Source organism: Sus scrofa, chromosome X, assembly GCF_000003025.6.
Source record: "Sus scrofa isolate TJ Tabasco breed Duroc chromosome X, Sscrofa11.1, whole genome shotgun sequence".
In the NCBI taxonomy this organism is placed as follows: Eukaryota; Metazoa; Chordata; class Mammalia; order Artiodactyla; family Suidae; genus Sus; species Sus scrofa.
The window spans coordinates 100,826,760-100,849,940 of record NC_010461.5 but is presented as its reverse complement, the minus strand read 5'-3'; the positions used below and the strand labels follow the sequence as shown (position 1 = coordinate 100,849,940).

The following is a 23,181-nucleotide window of genomic DNA, read 5'->3' as shown; positions in this document are numbered from 1 at the left end:
GAGACAGCGTGGTGAATGGGAGGAGCACAAGATTAGGAGACAGATTTGGGTCCTGCCCCTGCCACTTACTGGGGACAACACTAAGTTCTCCGAGCCTCAGTTTCTTTAACTGTGAAATGGGTATAATCATAATATCTACCTTGCCTACCCTGCTGTGAAGTGGATTTTCCACCAACCTTCATCCACATATGCTCCTGGTAAAGCTCCACCTGTCAGTGCAGGTCACCACCTCGCTTGCCTTCCCATACGTCTGGTATACCTTGAGGGATGATCTCTCTCTCTCTCTCTTTCTCCTTACTCAGTTCATTAAGCTCTTAAGACATATCTGTGTCCAAGCATGTAATTACTTGGGTCTCTCCCCCAAAGATTAAGGGCGTCTCATGCAGAATAGCCTAAGGTGAGAAACTATCTTTAGGAACCCTGCATAAGATGAGCTATGGGGTTTCCAGATCAAAGCAGACACTCTTGAAAATCGTCAAGTGGAATTAAGAGAAGCTGATCCTCCACGCTATATGTTCCCACCTCCCCCTCCACGCCCAAATACACGCCCACACAGCAGAACAGGGACTTGATGGATAAAGGAATGGCCCTTTATTTACCTTTCCTATAATTCCATCATCTTTGATGCTGTCCCAGCTCAGCTTCATCTTGTTATTTTATCTGGAAAGGGCAGCTCCTCCCGTCTCTATAGTGATGTTGGCCTCAACCTGCCATCTGCCAGGTGCGCCCACCCAGGCTGAACCTCTCTCTTTATTCTCCCTCCATGGGGCTTGCTCAGTGAGAACTGGAGAAGGGAGGAGATAGTGGCAACTTTAGTGGCCTTGTTCTCACCTCACATTTTGACTTTACACCCTGAACAGGAAAGGTGACATACTGGTCAGCCCAGTGAGTGAATGAGTCCCATCGAGGAGTCACCTTTCGGGTCCTCCCTCTCTGTCAGCCTCCCCGTAGGCCAGGCTGGCTCTTCAGGGAGATGAATGGACCATCCATCCTAGTAGTGTGATTTGGTGGGTAACCCAAAGGCCACCAGAAATAGCTCTCTTATTGGCCTGTGAAGTTTCAGAATGGTCCTCGAACCAAAACACAGGGGCTCTGAAAAGCTGAATAATTTGCCACTGCTGGAAAGTTTTGGCCTTGATTATAAGCTCAATATTGATTGAGTTCCTGGTTTTGATTTTTAGCTCAACATCTATTTAGTGGAGAGTGGAGAAGTATGCCCACTTGTGGCAGCATTTACTATGTGCCGGGCATTGTACTGAGCATCTGCTGTGAATTTTCTCATTTAATCCTGACAAGCACTCTAGAAGGAAGGCAGTGTGGTTACTGTCAGTCTGCAGATGAGGAAGAAGAAGCACAGAGAGCTTAGGTTCCTTGCTGAAGATCACAGAGCTGGAAATGACAGAATCAGATTTCTAACCCAGGTGGGCTCTAGCTTTAAAGCCCAAACAATGTTGTCTTTAATATGCCTATTGCACTTAAGCAAATCAAACCCCCATATAGAACCATATGGAACCAGTTCTACTTCTTTACAAGGAAGCTGGGGGCTGGGGAAGCCAGTAGGTGTAAATTGCAGAGCATGGGCCTCCGCTGCAGATGCCAGCCTTGAGGGAGACCTTTGCATGAAGTCTGAGGGATGTTCAGAGCATCCTGACAGACCCTGAGCTCCTGAGCAGAGGCGGGCAAGGAAAGGTGCTGAGCCTCTCCGACACCCTCCAAGCGAACACTGTGATATCACCTGAATGGAAGGTGTTTGAAGCTGTTAGAGAATCGGGGGTCACCAAGTCTAATGCCCTTATTTTACAAATGGGCAAAGGTGAGACCCAGAGAGAGGCAATCACATAGCTAGTTAGTTGTGACAGGGCCAGGGCAAGGTTTTTTCCTTCCATAACATATTGCCTCCCTTATATGTGTGGAAGAATTAAACTCTGAACAAATCAGAGATTTTAGCAACTCATTCTGAGCCAACCAACCCTAAACATCACCTTTTTCCTTTTCCCCCCTAGCTTAACTGGAAAATGCAATCACAATTCTGAGGCCATATCTTCAGGACTCCTTCACTAAGGCTGGCAGAGGATCTGGTTGTCCTCACTAATTTTGAGCTCAGAGGTGAAAGATGTCCCCAAACGGCATGAAAGTATCAAACCTCCTCTGACTGGATATATATTTTCAGCTGGCACCAACTCTGGGCTAAGGGGTTCCATATGTTTACTTCCCACTGTGTAAAGTGGGCCTGCCTGAAATTGGTTCCTTTCCAGTTTTCAAGGGGAGCCCTTTGTTTTAGCAAAACAGAGCTTGATGAACAAGGCCATTTCCATCCATCTTTCTGATTTCAGACTATGGCCACTTACTCCGGATACAAGGGGCCTGATGTGGCCTGGCCTTCACCTGGTGAACATTTTACGAGCAGTGACCAGCTATCTCTGCAGTGTGACAGACTGCCTTTAACTGCTTTCTCCTCCCATCCCCCAGTGCTTCCTGGACCAGGCAGGGAGTCCCTCTCTGCAGGAGCTGTGTGGAAGACAGGGCGAGGGTCAGCTGAGTCTGGCAATGGGGTCTCCCTCAGCTGAAGCAGGTATGAGGAAGGGGATAAACCCTGATGGACTCTGTCCTGTCACAGTGGCTGCTGGGGAAGGCAGCCAAATTCTGCACCTAAGAATAGTGAGACCTCATTTGGGTTTATCATATTAACACATTTCACACTACATTTCTTAACGGGCTGCCTTGTTGGATGGCATTTTTGGTCACCTTTGGAGCCTGCTATTGAAAAACTCCTTTCTTGTTTCTTTTTCAAATAACCTTCTGTGGTGTTGAACTTGAAAAGGTTGTCAGATGGAAGTGTTTATGTGCTCTCATCTCAGCTAAAATAGCGTAAAGATGAAAGTAACCAACACATATATTTACTGAGTACCTGGAGGGATATAATTCAGGGGATGCAGTGGTATCTGAGCTGCCATCAGCGATGCAGTGCTCGCTTGCCGTAGGCTGTATGCGTGCCAGGGTGAAATGAATAGTCCTCCGGCCCTAATCAATTTACTTCATCCAAACAATTGGCAATTGTATTTTCAGGCAACTGGCAATTTCATCTGCTTTACCAACTTTTCCAAAAACAAACAACTGAGGACTGACTGCAAAGATAAATATTAACAATCAAAGAAAAGCCATCTGCTGCTGCGGTCATTCTGGGGAACCACAGAAGTCCCTTCGGATTCTGTTTACACTGAGGGAACTCACCAACCTGAGTGCAATGCCCCCTCCCATCACCTTCTTGCTCCCCTACTCTCCCTTACCTGGAATAAGGTTGGCATTTTAAAATATAGATGAGCTCTGCTATATGTGGTCTGTCCTTGCAGTAAAACCCCAATTAGTCAGTTTCCACCTACACGAGTTCCTGAAATAACTGAATTTTTTCCCCCTATCCCTTTTTAGACGAAGGTCAATAAAAAGCTGCCCTGACTGCTTTAGGACGCTGCTCAGAAAATCAGGAGCCCTGAGTTCTAGTCCCATTTCTGTGACTGGCTCTGTGACCTCAAACTCTCTCCTCTCTGAATCACTTTGCTCATGACATTAAGATGTTGGGCACGATGATCTATACAGTCTCTTCTCTAACAGTCACTATTTCCTGTACCAGGGGTTCAATTTTAGAAACATTTTTCTATACTCAGTATATTTTTCTCGGTCTCCTGTACCTTCTGCTTCTCTAGTCCTCCCTACGACAACCATATATCCCATCTAACTTTACATACGTAACAATCATATTTTACTTCATAGTTTTCAAAACACCTTCACATTCACTCATGTGATCATCATAAAATCCCTGTAAGGTACAAAGCTCAAGTATTCTTATTCCCATTTTGTAGATGAATAAATTGAGACCTAGACAAGTAAAAGAACTCATGCCAGGTCATGGTGCCAAGAAAGAGCAAAGACAGAATGAGAAGCTGGGTATTTTGACTTCAAGTCTGGTGCTTTATTCCTTTAACAAGGAATATAATATACAATATTATATAATATTACTAGTGGCAACTAATATTTGTTGAATGCTCACTATATATCAAGCACTTTCCACATACTTTATCATTTAATTTTTACCACAACCTTATGAGGCAGACACTACCATTCTCCCCATTTGTCAGACAGAAAAGCTGAGGCTTGGAGGGGTTAAGTTCCTCACCCTTGGCTATACAACGAAAAAGTGATGGATCCAGGATTTGAGCCTGGAGAGTCCGACTTCTGAGCAAAACCATCATTGTTATACTGACTATCTTGAATTACATAACATGTACCTTAAAGAGGTTGGAATGCAAGTTCTCACTTTGGTTGCCCTATCTAATAGAATAATAATGCTCATTCTAGAAAGGTCAAAGCAACTAATCAGTCAGTGAGTATTTTTTTTTTTTTGTCTTTTTGTCTTTTGTTGTTGTTGTTGTTGCTATTTCTTGGGCCGCTCCCGCGGCATATGGAGGTTTCCAGGCCAGGGGTTGAATCGAGCTGTAGCCACCGGCCTACGCCAGAGCCACAGCAACGCGGGATCCGAGCCGCGTCTGCAACCTACACCACAGCTCACGGCAACGCCAGATTGTTAACCCACTGAGCAAGGGCAGGGACCGAACCCACAACCTCATGGTTCCTAGTCGGATTCGTTAACCACTGCGCCATGACGGGAACTCCAGTCAGTGACTATTTATTAAACATTTACTGTGTGTTCAGACTTGTACCAGGACGCAAATATTACAAGGGCATAATTAGAAACCTCAGTTAACTGGGACTCCACCTAAATGCATAAAACTGGGTGATGGTTATATAAATCATGGCATATATATGTCATAAAATGATACAATGTGATACAATAATTTATAGACATTTTAAAATCAAATTTTCTTTTTTCTTTTTCTTTCTTTCTTTTTTTTGGTCTTTTTAGGGCTGCACCCACAGCATAGGGAAGTTCCCAGGCTAGGGGTGGAAATGGAGCTGCAGCTGCAGTCCTCCTACATAGCCATAGCAATATTGGATCCAAGCCACATCTGTGACCTAGGCTGCAGCTTGCGTCAATGCCAGATCCTTAACCTACTGAACAAGGCCAGGGATCAAACCTGCATCATCATGGATACTAGTTGGGTTCTTAACCCACTGAGCCACAATGAGAACTCCCAAATTTTCACAGAACATTTAAGAGGTCCAGAAAAATGTTCCCTATATAATATAAAAAGATAGCATACAAGTCTGTACATATGGTAAAACCCAATTTGGGGTGATTTTTTTTTTCTCTACTTGGAGGATTTTTTTCTTATCTACATTTTTGAAATTTTTTTACAATGAGCATGAATGAATTTTACATTTTAACCTCAATAATCATAAAATACCCTATATTTTAAAAAAAAATCTAGTTGAGGAGTTCCTGTTGTGATATAGCAGAAATGAATCCAACTAGTATCCATGAGGATGCTGGTTCGATCCCTGGCCTCGCTCAGTGGGTTAAGGATCTGGCGTTGCTGTGAGCTATGCTGTAGGTTGCAAATGCAGCTCAGATCTGGTGTTGCTGTGGCTGTGGCGTAGGCCGGCAGCTATAGCTCTGATTCAACACCTAGCCTGGGAACTTCCATATGCTGTGGGTGCAGCCCTAAAAAGAAAAAAAAAATCTAATTGAGATATTATGACTTATATACATGAAACAATTAGAGAAAAAAGGTACCAGGAAATGATAGCATAATAAAAATTTGTGGTGTTGCTTTAGTACAACACTCTGCTGTTACAAAATGTGGTAGCAAAGACCCCACTCTTTCTTCTGCCACAAGGGAGATGCATTGCCTTTGGCAAATCTCTCCTCTTTTCTTGGCCTCGCTTTCCTCATCCACAAAATGAAGTAGTTGGACTAGAACTACTTGATCTATCTCCAATAGTTTGTGATCTATAGCAGGGTTTCAAGACTTTGTTTCGCTCATTCCTGACCAGAAATCAGAGGATGGGAAAATGACAGCTCAACATTGGAGGCACTAAATGGAAGATACCATTAACCGTGGTCCCTGAAACTCATGCTTTACTGCATTTCCAATTCACTTGCTATGGATTTATTCTTCCTCTCTACCACCTATTTAAAAAAGACAGAGCTGTCATTATTTTCATATATAACATCATTATGTAGCAGTGAAAGTTAAAAGATGAATGATCTTGCTGGGAAGACATCTTAGAGAAGTGCCAAGAGTTAGATGGCCTGCATTATAATCTCAGCTCAGCCATCTACTGGCTGTGTCACCTTGGGAAAGTTACTTTGCCTCTCTGTTCCTTAGTTTTCTTACCTGAGTGGGGAAAAAAATCAGTGATCCCATAAGGCAACATGGCAGTGGGATTGGATAGGAAAAGAGAAGAGAAGGTGAGGCAGGTAGAGCAAGGGCACCCTGGGATATGAGGTAACAAAATGCTTTTGGTCATCACCCAGGTATGTGCCTGCTGGAAAAGCAAGCTGGGTGATGAGCCCAGAATACAGAGCAGAGGTTAGCAGTCCTCAGCAGGATCCTTTCTAGTGAGTCTGTGCTTATGGAATCAGCTAGTTAACCTTTGCTCTGGAGAGAATGGAGACTAAAATGCTGGAAAATCACATTAGCAAAATTTCTCTTTTAACCTTTTCCATATCTCCTTCCTTTGCTATTTTTGGTCTGACTTAGGCAAGCAACATCAAAAGAAGAAAATCCATCCAGTCAGAAAAATCAACTGGCACCATGTTTTTCCTAGTCTAAGTGAAGGATGAAGGAGACTTCTCCAGTCTCGCATTTTCAACTACATTCAAATAGACTTTACCTTTTGAAGAAATGTTGTTTTTTCCTTCAAGCCAGCAAGTGGCAAGATTATCACATCCATGCGCCTTTATCCTAATCATATCTAGTTCAGATAAAAAATCACAAGAGATCATGTCTTTCTAGACAATTTCGCTCAATGATGGCATGATTCAATGTAGTGGCATGTATTCCCTGGCTATTTCAGGCATTGAGTCAATTCTTTCTTTCTCCTTTACTTTGCCCCAAAGCAAATCCCTCATGCCTGAGGCAGCACTGTGAATTCTCAAAGATGACCCCATCTGGCCTGGTTCCAGCTACAGATTCACAGAGGATGAATATTAGTTTGCAAGGCTTTGGAGATGGCCATAGATGGGGAAGAATCTATTCCACAGTTTGTTTTTGATTAATTCTATTCCTCTGTTCCACTTACCAACCACCTCAGTACTTTGTGTTAATAATAGCTACCGTTTATTGAACACTTACTATATGACAGGCATCATGGCACATATTTTACATGGGTAATCTCATTAAGTCTTCACAACAAATTTATGAGGTAATTACTGTTGTAATCATCTTCATTTCACAAATGAGGAAACTGAGGCTTGGAGAAAGAAGTAATTTGCCCAAGGTCATATAGCCAATAAGAGATAGAGCCAAGATTCAAACACAGGCAATGCAATTTAGAGCCATTCGTTGCCCTCTGGTTGCTCCCAAACTAAGTAGGAGAAACAGCCTTCTACTAGGCAAGGGCCAAACAGCAACCACTTGCTCCAGAGAGTTAGGTGCCAAATATAAGGGACAGGAATTACTGCATAAAGAGCTGGGCAGTTCTACTTCTCTTTACCTGGGAGAAAGCAACTTTCCTCATTGTTTCCTCCTCTCCATGTTCTGCAGATATGTGGGCAGTAGAGGGAAGAAATGGGGGCAGTAGGAGTTGGGACTGACAGAAACTAGGTCAAAGGACACTCTTAGTGACTCTTGCCCAAAGTGCGTTGAACTCCTGTAAGAGGTTGTGATCGTCAAAGGGTTGACTAGACACGAAGATGTTCCAGAAGTGGGTTTCTGTTGAGGTGTCATCATCTGGATGGCAGGAGACTAAAGGGACTGTCAAATACTAAGTGTCCCCAGGAAGTGGGAAGGGCCAGGGGAAGACGTATGCAATGTGTAGATGTGTATGTGCCAGAGCAGGGCCTGCTCTAGAGGAGAAGGGCAGAATGGAGGGCCTCAACCCTCACTTCCCTGGGCTCTTGACTCCAGGACCCACAGAGAAGTCTCACTCAGTAGTGGCCCTACAGTGTCCAAGGAAATGAAGGGGCTTCCTCCAGGGAGGCCCTGAGCAATTCCTTGTGGTTCTTCCTTGTGTTCCTCAGGAGGCAGCCCAATTTCTCAGAGAAGCTCTGGGCCCTTGCTGCACAGCCAGTCTCCTGGGTGCTTAGCCCAAGTGTTCTCCAAATCAATCACCAGAAGATATGTGGATGCCTCCTGAGCCTTTTGGAAGTCAGGGGGACTACTTCTGTACCATTTGGATAATGGATTGTCACAAAAGAACAGAAAGAACGATTTATTTGTGATTGGAAGCTAATGGAATTACAGATGAAGACAGTTTCTTTGGGAAAGAAGACTTTCAGTCATCCCTAGAACTTACAGTTTTTACATTATGCAGAAAGATGCATCTCTGAGTTTGTGAGTATAGAATAAATATCTGAGTAGCTGTTGCTCACAAGAGGCAAACTAGGTGGGCAAATTTGAATGCATGGGGGTCACAGTGGTGAGCTGGTGATCTGAAAGGGTGCTGTGATGGGTTTCTTGGCAGAAAAAAATTAATCTTGGGTTTGGGCAGAGCTGAGACCTATAGACAGGCTCAGAGGGCAGCTGCTCAGAAAGGAAACCTTCTGGTCCCTAAAGTGACAAGACATTTTACTTTTCAAGTAAAACTAGGTTTCTGTTTTTAGGACAAAAAGCTCAAAGGATTTTAAATTAATGATTATGTTGATAATAATAATATCCAATATGTGCCAGGCACTATTCTAAGTACTTTATGTGGATTTGTGAATTATTTCATTTAAAACTCTCAATGACCCATGAAGTGAGGGCTATTATTAGCCCCATTTTATAACTGGGAAATCAGGCACAACCAAGTTAAGTAACTTGCCCCCAGATTTTACAACTAGTAAGTGGAAAAGCTAGGATGCAAGCAAGGATAAGCCACAACTGGCTGGAAGAACTGTCCATTGGTTTCAAGGATTCAATAGTTTCATCAGAGTCTTATAAAGGCAGTGAATCGATGAATATGAAGAGAAATTTCTAGATGTAATAGAAGAATCTGAGGGGCATTTTGGATAATAGTTCCTCAGTAAGAAATGAAGTGAGCCTGTTAATGGGATGGGAGGTGCTAGGAATTGGACAGGAGTGAAGGATGGGGTGTAAAAAATGGCAGCCTCCACAGAGATCATCCAGAAGAACGTCCCCATTTTACAAATGATAAAAATTATAACAGAGGATGGAGTAGCTTGTTCAAGGTCATATAGGCAGTAGGTGGCAGACTTGAGACTGGAACCCAGATCTCCTAATTCTTGCTCCATTGCTCATTCTAATGTACCCCATATCCCTCTACAGCTGTAACTGCTTCCCAAGGCCCTAAGAAACATGGTATCTCAAATGTTATAGTTTCTGTAATTTATTTTTGTAAGACTTAAACATAAATTGTGTGGTATATATGCAGGTTATTTAGTCTGAATCTATACCCTTGGGGGGGGGGTCAATTAACTTTATTGAGAAATGTGAAGGGCAGGAGTAGTTATCTAGCATTTAATAATTTTAATCAAGAATTTATTCTACAAGCACTTCAGGTATCTTTCTCTTTAATGCATACCAGAAGCTTGGTTAATTAACATTAAATTTCTCATTGGTGAAATCATTACTTTTTAACATATGTGGATCCCCTAGAAATATGGTAGAAGTGTTCCCAAACAAGCAGAAAGAAGATACAAGGATCTCACAAGCTCTATACTGTTATCCCTTTGAATGGCACCCTAGGCTTAATTTGTAAAGTGTCCTGTGGGCAGCCACTAATGAGGACTCTTAGTTAGCTGCATCTTGCCACTAGGGTATTGTTTTGTGTGCCTCAAGTGAACCTTCTTGCAAGGTGCTGTTGGCACACCTAAAAAGAAAGGGAGCCTAAAGAACAGGCTATTCAATTGTTTTTATGCCTGTTTGCCATTATTTTAGTGAGAAAAAGAATTTTGGGAGTTCCCACCATGGCGCAGTGGAAATGAATCCAACTAGGAACCATGAGGTTGCAGGTTCAATCCCTGGCCTCGCTCAGTGGGTTAAGGATCTGGCGTTGCCTTGAGCTGTGGTGTAGGTTGCAGATGCACCTCAGATCTGGTGTGGTTGTAGCTGTGGCGGAGGCCAGTGGCTACAGCTCCAATTGGACCCCTAGCCTGGGAACCTCCATGTGCTGCGGGTGCAGCCCAAACACCCCCCCCCAAAAAAAATAGAATTTTGTATGAGGCTTACTTTTATACTTGGTAGTGAGCTTATGGGGAGAAGACCTATAGAAAACCTGACTCTTAACAAAGACATGCTGTTGACATCCAACAAAATCTAATGATTGTGAACGATCAGTTGGCTTAGGTCAGTTTACAACTCCAAGCAACTACATATGCATCTCCATTTTGGACCCCTGTCTAAAGTTGGTGGCCCTTTATCTTGGGGTATATGGGGAGCTCCTATCCTGGGTGAGTGTTCACAGAGCCTTATCTGGCCCATCAGCCTCCCAGTCGTGGGCCTGGGATTTGCAGGTACCACAATCAAAGCTGTTTCCCCCATAGAACTCCCTAGAAGTACCTCTTTTTACCTGCTGAGCATCATTAATGACTCTGTACCAGTGTTCTGACCTAGCCGTAGGCCTCAGCATTGCCTGGGAGAAGACTAGTCAGAGTTGAGCTGGCACTCAACCATGAAAGGCCAACAGATGTACAGCGTATGCATGTAGGGCCATAAGGACAAAGGAAGGAAAGTTCTGCCATATTGAAGTACCTTGATGGAACACTAAGAAGATAAAATACAGTTTTTTTAACTAAAAATAGATATTGATTTCTGGGTTTTTTTTCAGTAATTATAACTACCAGTTAATAGAGCTTCCTTCAGTCAGTAAGTCAGCTGCCAGAGAGTGGTGAATAGTGTAGCACGGAGGTCAAAAACTTGTACTTTCTACTTTTCACCACCCAAAGTACTATTGCAGATGTTTTGTTTGTCTCACAGTGGTTTGAAAATTGGATGTCAATGTCTTCAGGTAGCAACATGGACTCTCCATATTGCCACAGGCCTTGCTACTCCATACCTAGCTCAATTTCCACATTTATGTGATCTACCCGGCCCCTGAAATCATTGCAATTTCAACCCTAGTTGAAATTGAGTCCAGGCTCTATAAGCAGGAAGATTTCAGGTAGAATCCTGGCTTCACTCATTACCCATATGTGTAACCTTGAGCTAGTTGCTTATATATATTTTGAACTACACCTGATTCTTCTCTTATAAAATGGAGATGAGAGTAGCTCCTTCCTAGCTATGTTGTGATGATTCCATGAGATCAGGCATGAATGGTGCTTAGTGCAATGTCTTCTAAGTGGCTTGAGTAGGTATTATTTCATCCCTAGTTTTCAATTTGTTGGTAGCAAAGATGGCACAACGAATGCTATGTAAACTTATTGCAGCACATCTATTTTTAACAAATGGGATGGCATTTGCCATGACATCTAGTTTACAGCACAGCTAAGGACCAAGCATTAGCTAACAAGCAAAGAAGGGATGAAGCAATGTCAAAATGAAAATCATTTCCTTGTCTCTACTTACTATATCAAGGAACATTTTTGCTTTGTTTGGTTGCCTCAGAGACTGTGACTTGAGGCTAATCTCTGAGTTCTTTCAAGCCTTGAACTTCCAATCTAAGAACCAAACTCTCCAAGGCTTACAGGGGCTGACAGTACCTCACCTACAGAAGTAACATGTATGAAAGTGCATGATACAATGCCTGGTGCTTAGTGGATGCTCAAAAGATATTCAATATGAATCTATATATCTACCTCCATTTGCAGTACCAGCATAAATTAAACTAGTGATTCCCAAATTGAGGGTGCATTAGAATCACCCATAGAGCTTGTTAAAAACGACTATCCTTATATATTTTCTGATGTAATATATCTGGAGTGTGACCTAGGAATCCATATGTTTACCAAGCATTTCTGGTGATTCTGCTGCAAGTGGTCCAATTCAAGAAACCCTGTTTTAAACTAACCAACGAGTAACCTTGGAAATAGCAATCAAATACAAGAATATTTGGGACTCTATAAGAGGTTCTGATGGACAGTGGATGTTAGTGGCCTTTCTACCTTAAATTCACAAAGGTGTTCATCCACACAGAAACCCACACCCATATACACACGATAGTTCCTCTATAGGTTGGGTCCTGATCTCTTTCTGTCTCATCCATTGCTGGTAGCCTGATCCCTTTCTGGGAAGCGGCAAGGATGAGGGCTCTGATTGCAACAAGCAATTGGCAAGGTAGATCAGTCAATCACAGATAACTGAAAGGGGACTATTTTTGATGGCAACATTCTTTTAAAGGTTAAAAAAATCCTCACTACCTCCCATCACAAACTGATTATACTTCTGAAAAAATCCTATAGTCATTACGTGGAATCCAGAAGCTGGGATCATTTATTGCAACACCATGCATGAAAGAGGCAGCAGACCCACTACTGTTGGAACGGTGTGACCTGGAGGGTCAAGAGAATCTAAAATCCTAGTGAATAAACTACCAGAGTATATCTATGGAGAAGTTCAAGTGTTGCAAACAAGGTGAAGTATATTCGAGGGACCCTTGCTCATCTTCAAGTCTCCCAGTGCCCTCATTTGGTGGCTCATTTTCTTGGACAGGTCCATTGTTCTGGATCACTTACCTGTCTTAGAAAACCTCCTTTGAGGACACTGCAAGGTAACAGGTGGTAATCTGATCAGAGACTTCTGGTTGAAATATTAATGACTGATAAGGAATAAACTCATCCCTTCCAAAGAGCATGTTTGCATTTTAGCACAGGCCTTCAGTGAAGTAACACACATAAATTCTGAATTTGTGGAATTTCAGACAAATGGCAAACTGTTGGTGGGGCAAATTTTTAGGTAATAGGGTGCCATTTGGCAGTCCTTAAATGACACTGTGTAAACTTTTAATGACTTCCCTGGAGCAGTCCTTATCTCAGATATGTTAGAAAGTGACGCTACTTCCCCTCCACTCCATCTACCCCACAATGAGTGCCTGGTGCTGGTCTTGAAAATGGAGTCAATTTTTCAGGCTCTTAGGGAACCAGACAGAATTCGGGTTGTGTTGTACTTCATGTTTCTAACCCCACTGAAGGGAAGTCAGACAGCTGAGGAGCAGATGCTACATGCCCCCTTCTGGCATGCCTTGACCCAGAGAAGCAAAGTGGAAAGGCAGTTGGAGCTGCATGCCAACCTTAGCTCTCTTGGGCAGGTTTTTTCTAAAAGGGACACTTTGGGGTGTGGCAAGAAGCCAAGATCCTGTCATCCTGGCTCATGAGCTATGTCCTCTCTCAGCCTGACTTCCAGTCTCCATTCCAAATCCCTATACAAAGCAATCTAAGTAGCTGCTCTCATCAGACACCTACAGACATGGCTGAAACGAACATAGGGTGGTTGGGAATATGATAGGAATACTCTTGAGTCAGAATAAGCCAAACGTGTCTCTTATAGAACTTTCTTTGGAAGGCAAGAAAGTACAGATGTGGGTAAGAGCTTATCCGGGAGAACCATTTTCTTTGGTAATCACAGTCTCCTTGCGAAGTGTGGTCTGAGTACCAGCAGTGTTGGTGTCACCTAGGAACTCACTAGAAACGCAAATTCTTGGACACCGAAGATCTACTGAATCAGAATCTTTATTTTAACAAGATCTCCAGGTGAGTGGCATGTACATGAAAGGTTAGAAGTGCTCTTCTAGACTGAATTGTACCCCCACAGGGTTAAGGGGTCATAACCAGCTGTGTTTCCTTTCCTTATCCTTGTCCCCAAGACCCCTCAAAAGAAGGACAAAGAATGGTTATTTTGAGGACAAGTGCTAAAGAAGCCAATGGCAGGAACTGAGGAGAAAGGAAATTTAGGCAGAGGGTTGGAAACACTTCTCTGACCAATGCTGGAACAGAAATCCGAAGAGAATATTCTGCTTCTTTCCACTGGGAGGGAAACCAGAGTGTGCACTTGAGAAAAGGCAAGAGAGGGAGGGGGGAAGCAACACTGCTTGGCTAGGCTTCCCTCCAGGGTTAGATGCTGCCTCATAATCACTGTATCGACATACCATCCCAGGGAGAGAAAGCTTTCATTCTGAGAGCCAGCTTCCTCACCACCTTTCTCGCCCCTTTTGACCTCCTTTCCATGCTGGCGCATCCCCTGCTCATGCCTACATAGGCCCCTTCAGATCTAAGGCAGCCTCTTCTTTTTTTTTTTCTTTGGTAGGACATATACAAATTTTCTACTTTTTTAAGAAGCACTTTATTGAGGTATGAGTGACATGCAAAAAGCTGTACATATTTACTTCTTTAATAAAATGAATCCCTGTGACCTTTGGCTGCTTCCCAAAGGACCACAAAGGCTTTGAAATTCAATGTGGGGAAGCTACACCTGCTCTATGCCTTGGGGGCGCTTACACCAAATCTACCAGGTGCAGGGGGAGCTTTTGACTTTGGCCTGTAGAGGTCTTCCATGACCAGGCTCAGCTGATCTCTGGTCTGAGTAGAGGGAGCAGCTACTCCGCACCTCATGCCCAGAAACAAACCTATTTGAATATCTTTCCTGGAATTGAGGTATTATGGTTACCATGGTCCCTGGTTTTAAAGCAAATACTTTCCAGTTAGGTATATTAACCCCTTGTCAGCTGCTTTCAGCTAGATTCTTATATTGGATAAAAAGCTATCACCCTCAAGAGAGAGAACAGGCCCTGAGAACATGGACCAAGAACAGAGATATTCTGATGGATAAGCAGCATTAGGTCTGGATAAGCCCAGAGCAGGAAACAGTCCGTAGGTAAGTTTGCTGCGTGTGGGAGGGATACCAGAATCAGGGGCCAGCCAGATACCAGAAAAAAGGCATGGGATGGGCAGGTAGAACAGGAGCAGGAAATGATGGCAAGAGAAGAGGCAGAAGTGTGAAGAAGGCAGATTCTCTCCATGTTAAACTTTTGCCAAGTACTGACCCTTTTTGGGGGCTGCTGCCCTGGCTCAAGGCTCACCCCACACACAGGCTGAAGCTATTCCTAGCTCTTTGATGGGAGCCCAGACAGTTCCCAAGTGGAGCGGGACTTCCTTTTATGTCTGCACAACTCCCACACTCCTGCTGAAAAATGCCCACAGCCCCCACATAGGGTTTTAATTGCACCCTCCTGTGGACGTTTCATCTAATTAGACCCTACGTATCAAAGACAAAGGAACAAAGTCAAAACTTGATTTTTGTAATGGCCCAGGTAAAGGATGCAGATAATTTTCCTGACCTTCAGAGAAGACAAAGTTTTCTGAAAGGTCCTTCAAATATATTTGCTGTCTCCATCTAAGTTCAAAGTTAAATCGTCTGAATTAGCATGTTTATCTCCTTCCCCTGAAGTTATGAATTCTACCTTCTAAAATTCTGGCCTTCTCTTAAAATCCATGCTGTCTTTTAATCCTTTAACCAATTGTATAAAAATGACAAATCTCTCATCCACAAAGGAAGACAATGCCTCAGAACTACGATGCCTCAGAAGCTTCATTTATTTTCCAATTTGTTAAAATGAAACCAGCCAATCACCTCTGACTACCCATCATAATGAACTTTAAAAATATACCAGGAGCCAAAAGGATATAATAAAAATCTTAACCAGCTCCCACTATTCTCATTCAATTTTGAGGAGTAGGAAGGGAAATGCAGAATTAAGGAAATGACCTCTGATGTGAGAAACCAGTTTCATTTTAAGGAAAAAAGTTAGAATTGCTGAAAGGAATAAGAACTGGGGCTAATTTTTGCAGTAGGCATAGGTGGAGAACAAAGTAGTGCTGTTTGTTCCTTCCCCTCGAACCCTTCCTGCCGCCCCCAATCCCACCCCCAACACACACACACACTTAGTACATCAACAGGAAGTTGCCTTCTAGGGGAGGTAATACACTTTGCTGGAAGCTCACCTTTACAGCCTACTGAGTGCTGTCTATTTTTATGGCCCAAATGAACAGCATCACCTTCCTCCCTCCTCGCCACATAAAAAATAGATTTAAAAAAAAAAAGTATAATAAACCCTGTGAGAAGGTGACTTAAATCTTTGACTGTCACCACAGAGGCAACCTCTTTGTGCTCCAGAGGGCTAAGCCCACTGGCCAGAGGGGCTGAAGAGTGAACTAAGCCACTGAGCTTGTGGAAGACCAGCCAGCAAACAGAGAGAGGGAGAGCAGCAAAGGCGCTATAGGAGGGGGTTGGGGGGTGTGAGGTGGAACTGGAGCTGGAGCTGGAGTGATGGACACTGGTTAGTATGTGAAGATCTATTTGAAGACAGGAGCCATGATACCATGGGTCTTTGCCCTGCTTCCAAAGATTACATGAAAAGAACAACCAAAACTACTAAAGAGCACAGAATAGGATCTGTGGAGACATTTCTTCCCCAAATGGAGCCTGCAATTAGAAAAATTAGATAATTAGATTGCGACTCTGTGGGCAAGATTCGGAAACCTGCTTCGGCTAAGTACACTTGGTAGCAAAATGCGCTCAGTTATAAAAGGAGCTACTCTGTTAACAGGTATATTTCAAATGGCTCAAAGAAAATTAATGGAATAAAAATTTGCAGCTGATGAGCTAGATTTAGCCAGCAAAAGGGATTTTGCCTGGGGCTCCATTATAGCCTGTACTCCTAAGTCCCACTCTCAGTCCCACCATCACTATCACGCCTCCATCAACAGATTTGTATTTACCAATGCATTAAAAGCACAATTCTGTGGTGAATAACCTTAAAGGTTACATTTGCCTTTTCCTTGCTTTTTACAAACAGTGCGTAATCCACGAGCACATTTGTTGGCTGTAAAGGTGTACAACAGCAATTTTTGCAATGACAGTGCGGAGAGGGAATATGAGATCTGTGTGCTAATGAGCTGACACTGCAGAGGCTGGGGCGATGTAGTGTAGAGTGCACTACAAGTGCACAGCAGCAAGACACAGGAGGGGACTTCAAGGGAATCGGAGGCATTTCCTGAAGAATGAGGGCAGCAAAGCCACACCACCAGTGGGACACAGCATTCCCTTGGTGTTGCCACATCCTCCAAAGCCCTAGGATGATCAAATCTGTTTATATATTTTTAAGAACAGATGTGTCTGTACAACTTAAAACGTGTGCACATCTCTTTTCACATATACTGATTATGTGTGTATGGGTGCCTGTGTCTGTGTATGAATGCATGTATCCTGAAATCACAATACTCAAACTATCCTTCTTTCTGGAGCTACCTAGCCAAATTGAAAAGTAAGGTGGCAAACTCAATTAATCCCTATGAAATAGGAACATGTGCTCCAAATCAGATGGGTCTTTTCAATAAACTTCAATTCACCTCTGAGCTGAGATCCCAAATGAACCACCTTTCAAAGCTGGAGATGCTTTTATTGGCCTCTTAAGACAGGGAATGAAGTTGGAGTCTGTCTTAAGCAAACCTCTTGGGGGTGGTGTAAAAAAAATTGGTTGCTGATGAAGAAGAGTCTTTAAATAACAGATGCCTGGGATTCATGGCAAGAAACCCCCTGAATACACCGGGGGAGGGGTGTGGAAGGAGAGCTAGAACATATACAGAAAGCATTACCCTTTGTTTATTCTTGGGTATTTGTTTACCTGCATACCTGTGTCTTCAAAAGTGTGTGCCTGCCACAAGATTGAGGGTACAGGAAAGATTATGGGAAGAAATCAATTCTAGTGTTAGGGGAAGCTAAAACTAGGAATTCTGAATGGGAACAGAAGAAAGTTTCCTTAATTTTTGCCATCCTATTCCATACTTAATCAGGTAGGAGAGGGGGGTGACCAGATTTGAATTCATCTGGAGTTTTCTCAAGTTCTCCCTAGGTCCTTTTTTTTTTTTTTTTTTTTTTGGTCCTCTGTGCAATAGTGCAATCAAGTGCAAGAATGGAACCTGGGGTCACCTGCCAGGCTCCAGTGCTGAACTAGTACTATGGTGATATCTGTGATATGTGATCTTCACTTCCACAAGAAAAAGAAAAATCAAGGCCAGGGAAATAAATGAGATACACCTGCAGGGCTTCTCTGGTCCCCTGAAATGATTGTTTTCTACATTCAGAGACTATCAGACTGTGGTTTGACTAGTCATCTTTCTCATACTAAAATTCTAGGAAGCAGCTGCCAGGAGACAGCTTTGAGATCTGGCCCCCATTCAATGATTGTGACATTCAGAGAGGACTGTTTTGGGGACCAGAGAAGATGACAGCTTTCCTCCTCTGTCTTCTGAGCTGTAAAGTCTGAGTGTGCAACAGGCAGCTGGGTACACATCACTGGTTTCTGGAAATTTCTCCTGTGTGTGTCAGTGTGTGTTTATGTGTGCATTTGACATAATTAAGGGCAAGGTCACCTTTTTGTTTTATCTTTCCTGTTGTCCAGTGAGGGATAGCCCTTATCCCACGTTTTCAAGCCCCCAGCCATAAGCCAGCTTTGTAAGCTTATGTACTGAAGTACTATGGACTTAGGGTGGGGTGGGGGTTCTGATCAATTTATTTTCCTTTCATAGCTGTTCCTTTATTGCCCTGAGAGGTAAGGCAGTAAGGCAACTCAACACCAACATGGATGACTTATTGCCTTTTCTCAAACCTGAGCTTTTCACATGTCAAGGATCATTTCCTGACTGCTTCATGAGTAGGAATCTGATGACCCTGGGCTGGTGAGTGTCAATCTGATTTGACCATAAAAAACAAGCTGAAAAACCTAGGAAATCAATCATTCCTGAGAAGTCAATTAACACTCTTATCTCAGTCCTCATCAGTGGGAAGACACTAAAGGGAGTTTAAATAAATATTATTCATTAATAATAATAATAAATCTGGGTAGTTTCATGTATTTGGCTTTCAATCTGTTCTAACTGATACTTAGGAAGTTGCATTTGAAATTCAACCTCTTGACAAAACCACAGGGCTGCAGGATTAAGAGTCAGATGTGCGTTGCAAGTTGCTGTAGAGACAGGCTGGGATTACCGAAATAAGATGCAAAGTATAGACAGACATTTTGTAACTTTCACACTTAGCTGGAATTAATAAGTTCCTATTTTTGTCAATGTCGGAAAGCCAAAGAATGTCAAATACAGAGTATCTCAGAACATGTTCATATAAGGATCTGTACCTTCAGCTAAAATTTTCTTAAAGCTGGTAACTGTCACAATTTCTTGCAAAGTACTGCAACTCCATCTCCTTGACCTAAGTCTTCAAATCCAAGGAATCTGTGCCCCGGGAGACCCTTTCAACAGATATTGAAAATCACACATCCTTTGAGGCAAAAGGATTTGAAGAAAGTCTTATACAAAGTTTCACCCAACCAAATATAAATATCATTTCTCCCCTGAAACAAAATCAAAAAACAAAAATTCCAAACTACACAAGCCATAAGACCAAAACATACTCATGTCATCATCACCCTCATTGTTGTGAAAACTTCAAGCTTAGATGAAGAATTATCCATCTTCTTCATCAAACATTCTATTCAAGAAAAAACCTGTGTCTAACATGCTAATTTGGGTTCCCAGTGGTTTTTACTTTTCAAAATATCCTCTTTCTACAGGAACAATCCTGGGGGCACAACTAGCAGTTTTGGAACTGGCTTTGGGGCTGCTGAAATTCCTCCCTTTTGATATTCAGTTTTCTTGCTGCAAGCCGCCCCCTTCCACCTTTTGCTCTAAGTTAAGAACAGTGTTGTCCTTAAGGATTGGGGGTGGGTGGGTGGGGAGGGAATGAACAACTCAGGGGAGGTGGAGCAGAAGTAGCTTCCCCAGTAGTCATCTGAGCACTTTCTCCCTTCCCCTCAGTTTGCCAGGCATTTATCACTTTAATCATTCTGTAGTCTCATCAGTTCCCATCAGAGCTTTCTGGGTAAGAAAGGTGATATTCTAGGACAGAAAGAGGCTAGGAAACCCAGCCTAATCTGTAGCTCAAGGTCACTTGTTTGCAGAATTTCTCGTATTTGGTTCCCATATATTAGGCAACTGTCAAATTCATCTCATTCCTACAGCCAAGTGCTGGCTTTGACTCTCAAGCACTGTACATCCTGAATTGACTCAATCATGAGGCTTTTTTTAAAAAAAAAATCCTATCTGAAGAAATTTCCCTGAACACCCATGCTATTTTTTTTCTTTTTTTCATTTTTTTTCCCAGCCAAAAGGGGGAAGAAAAAACTGGAGGGGGTTGTGGTGAAGGGAACGCCAGTTTACCAGGAAGGAAAAATGAAACTTTTGCATCAAACATTACTCAGGACAGTTTTGTCTACTGCCCTAAGTCCCTCCCTCAGTAGGATCCTCTGGAGTTGGTTTATGTCGCATGAAACCTGGATTGACTAGAGCCCCTGAAACGTCTACTGAGGCAATCACCCCTCCAAGCACATACGCAGACCCCAAGTTCCACAAGCAAGATGCAAATGAGGTCCCCACGTCCCAAATGGAGGAAAAGCAGATCTACTTACAAGCATTAGTCACAGAAAAACTATTGGAAGAATCCAAGTGATCTACGTGGTAATTCAAATGGAAGGGCTTCTCGGTGGTGTTCTGGTTGGTGTTGTATAACTGCACGGCAAAGCGGAAAGCGCTGTGCTCCTGCACCGTGTTTCTCATGAAAAGTCCGCCTATAAGCAAAGGGAACCGAGATTTGGCTTGTGTCCCCCCAGGAGCGGTTAGAAATTGGGGAGCACTACAGATACACGATAACCTCTCAATGGCACTGGGGTACGCGATGATGATTGATTTTCAACCTGTGTGTCTTTGAAGACTCTTGTGAACTCAAATTTTGGCCAAGAGAAACCTGGTTTTCCTCTAAAGAGTCGGAGGAGACTGGAGAGAAGGGGGAATGAAGGAGATGGGGGCTGCTTTGGGGTAGGACGGTAGAACCAAGAGTAGGACTTGGTTCTTTTTCAAGGCGATAGCTTTCTCTCCCCTCTCCACCTCACCCCCGCCACTTCCCATCTCCACAAGCTGGTCCATCTTTTCCTGGCGCAAAGGGAAAGGTTGGGAAGAAAAACAATTCCATACCCCTGCTCTTCCCCCCCACCCCATGACAATACAGGGGCTTAGTTCGGAAAAGGCAACAATTCTAACTTCTTGACTTGTAAATACCAGCAGAAAACTCCCTCCTGGCGCCCGGGGAGCCGGGCTCCAGACAGACACAGCTGCAATTCATGAATTCGTGGTCTGCGTGACTTCGCCGCTCTCAGGCTCAGCTCCTAGTCTCACCCCCGCCTCCTACCCCATCCACCATCGATCTCGGTGGCTGCCCGGGTCTGGAGGATCCAGAGTGGGCTTCCAACCTCCCCGCCCCTCGGCACTAGCCGGTCTCACGGGATCTGGAGACTCGGGACGGGGCGCCCCGGACCGGGTTACGCGCCCTGGCGCAGCCAGACAGGCGGCATCACCCTGGGACAACTTCCAGCGGCGGCGCGCACGCCATGGCAAAGTCCTGAGCAGCGAGCCCCAAAGCCGCGACTCTTCGCCCGGGTGCAGCCTGACAGCCTCCCTCATCCTCCCCTGCTCAGTTTAGCTCAGAAAAGCCGGCAGCCCACCTCCTCTAGCCCCAGGAGACCCCTCTTTAGTTCCCGATGCTCCCCACCCCAGCCAGCTCTCTGGGGCTCAGATCCCTGCGATTCCTGCCAGATCCCGGTCCCCAGTCCCCTCCCAGGCCACGCAGGACAGGGACCCGCGGCCGCAGTCGCCACGCCAGGGCAGTGGTCTCGGGTGCAGGAGAGCCCGGCCTGACCGGCTGGCTGGCTCGCGCTTACCTATGCTGATGGTGTTGGGGAATCCTCCGTGAGAATGACCCAAAAGCCCCAGGACTAAAAAGAAGACCGCCTGGAGCACGCTTTGCCCCATTTTCTTCTGCCTGGCCATGCTACGCCTAGAACGAAGCTGACAAGAGCATGGGCGCAACTCGGGAGTCGTCAAAATAATAAAAGAAAAAGAAAAAGAATTCGCCGGCTCTTACACCCCCTCCCCTCAACTTGCTCTCGCTCACTCTTCCTTTCCACCCCACACTAGTCCTAGTCCTCCTCCTCCACCACCTCCTCTCTCTCTCTCTCTCCGTCTCTATAGCTCGCTCCCTCTCTAGCTCGCTCTCTCCCTCTCTCTCTTTCTCTTGCTCCCAGGCTCTCTCACACCCCCTCCCCGCCCCCCACCTCACTTCTGTCTTCACACCAATCTGGAAGGCGGGTTCATTGGCTGCAAGCTCGGTTCGCCAAAGCGATCTCTCTCCCTACCACTAAGAGAAAGGGATAGAGATACAGAGAGAGAGAGAGACTAAAAACCAAAAACCCCAAACAAAACCAAAAAGACAAAACACCGAAAAACAAATATGCAAAACCGCAGAGAAACGAAAGAGAGAAAGAAAGAAATTAAAAAGAAAAGAAAATCCAAGACTTCTCTCCCTCAAAATATGGTGGGTCTAAAGAGGGGGAAAAAGAAGGAAAGAGCGAAAAGGCTCAGCAGCGGTGAATTGGGCTCTTCCAATTGGGCCGGTAGGGGGATATTGATCAAAGTTGATCTGACGTGGAATTAAAGCCGCACACCGCTTAGCTCCACTGCAAACTGCAGCCGCGGACTGCAAAGCCCCGGTGCTGGCGTTTGTCAACACGAGAGATGGAATCGATAGAAATACACTAGTCCTCACGTGGGCCAGCCTTTCAAGCTGCAGCCGGCTTTTTAAAGAAAGAAAGAAAAGCTGCATTGCCTGTGCGTTTGTGTGTCTGTCTTAAAGAAGCTGGGGGGGGGGGGTCTTGTGGGGGAGCGGTGAGCGGTTACTCTCGAGTCTTTGTAGAGACTCAGAGAAGCAGTTCCCATCACAATGCGCCCAAAGATGCTGCGCATGCCCGGGCCGTGCCGCTCAGTTTTTCCACAGGAGAAGAGATCCAAGAGCAGTGAAGAACCCCCACCCCACCCCACGGCTCTGGGAGGCGAGTACCTTCCCTGACCCAAGTGCTGAGCCTGGCTTACGGGATAGGGGGGAGAGGGCAGGGTGGTGTTGGGCAGCAAGGGACTGACTGCTTTGGAGGGCTTAGAAAATTGTGTGCCTGGAGGTGGTAACTAAAAGGTTAATGAAAAGGACGCTGAGTCCCAACAACATAGGAGGAGAGAGGTGTGGGAATGAG

General features: G+C 44.3%; 1 protein-coding gene across 6 annotated transcripts in view; it reads right to left on the bottom strand.

Moving 5' to 3' along the window:
• Positions 1 to 22,648, bottom strand: part of GRIA3 (glutamate ionotropic receptor AMPA type subunit 3) — a 281,921-nt gene extending 259,273 nt beyond the window's left edge. Inside the window, exons 1-3 of one of the 6 annotated variants that reach the window (XM_021080767.1) lie at positions 22,213 to 22,646; positions 21,820 to 21,946; positions 20,515 to 20,673 (exon numbers count right to left, since the gene is read on the bottom strand). In XM_021080767.1, coding sequence (XP_020936426.1) covers positions 20,515 to 20,673; positions 21,820 to 21,928 — 268 coding nt within the window. In that variant the 5' untranslated portion in view covers positions 21,929 to 21,946; positions 22,213 to 22,646. Of the gene's footprint in view, positions 1 to 20,514; positions 20,674 to 21,819 lie in introns of all 6 variants that reach the window. The other 5 variants (XM_021080768.1, XR_002340866.1, XR_002340867.1 and 2 more) reach the window with 5 other exon arrangements.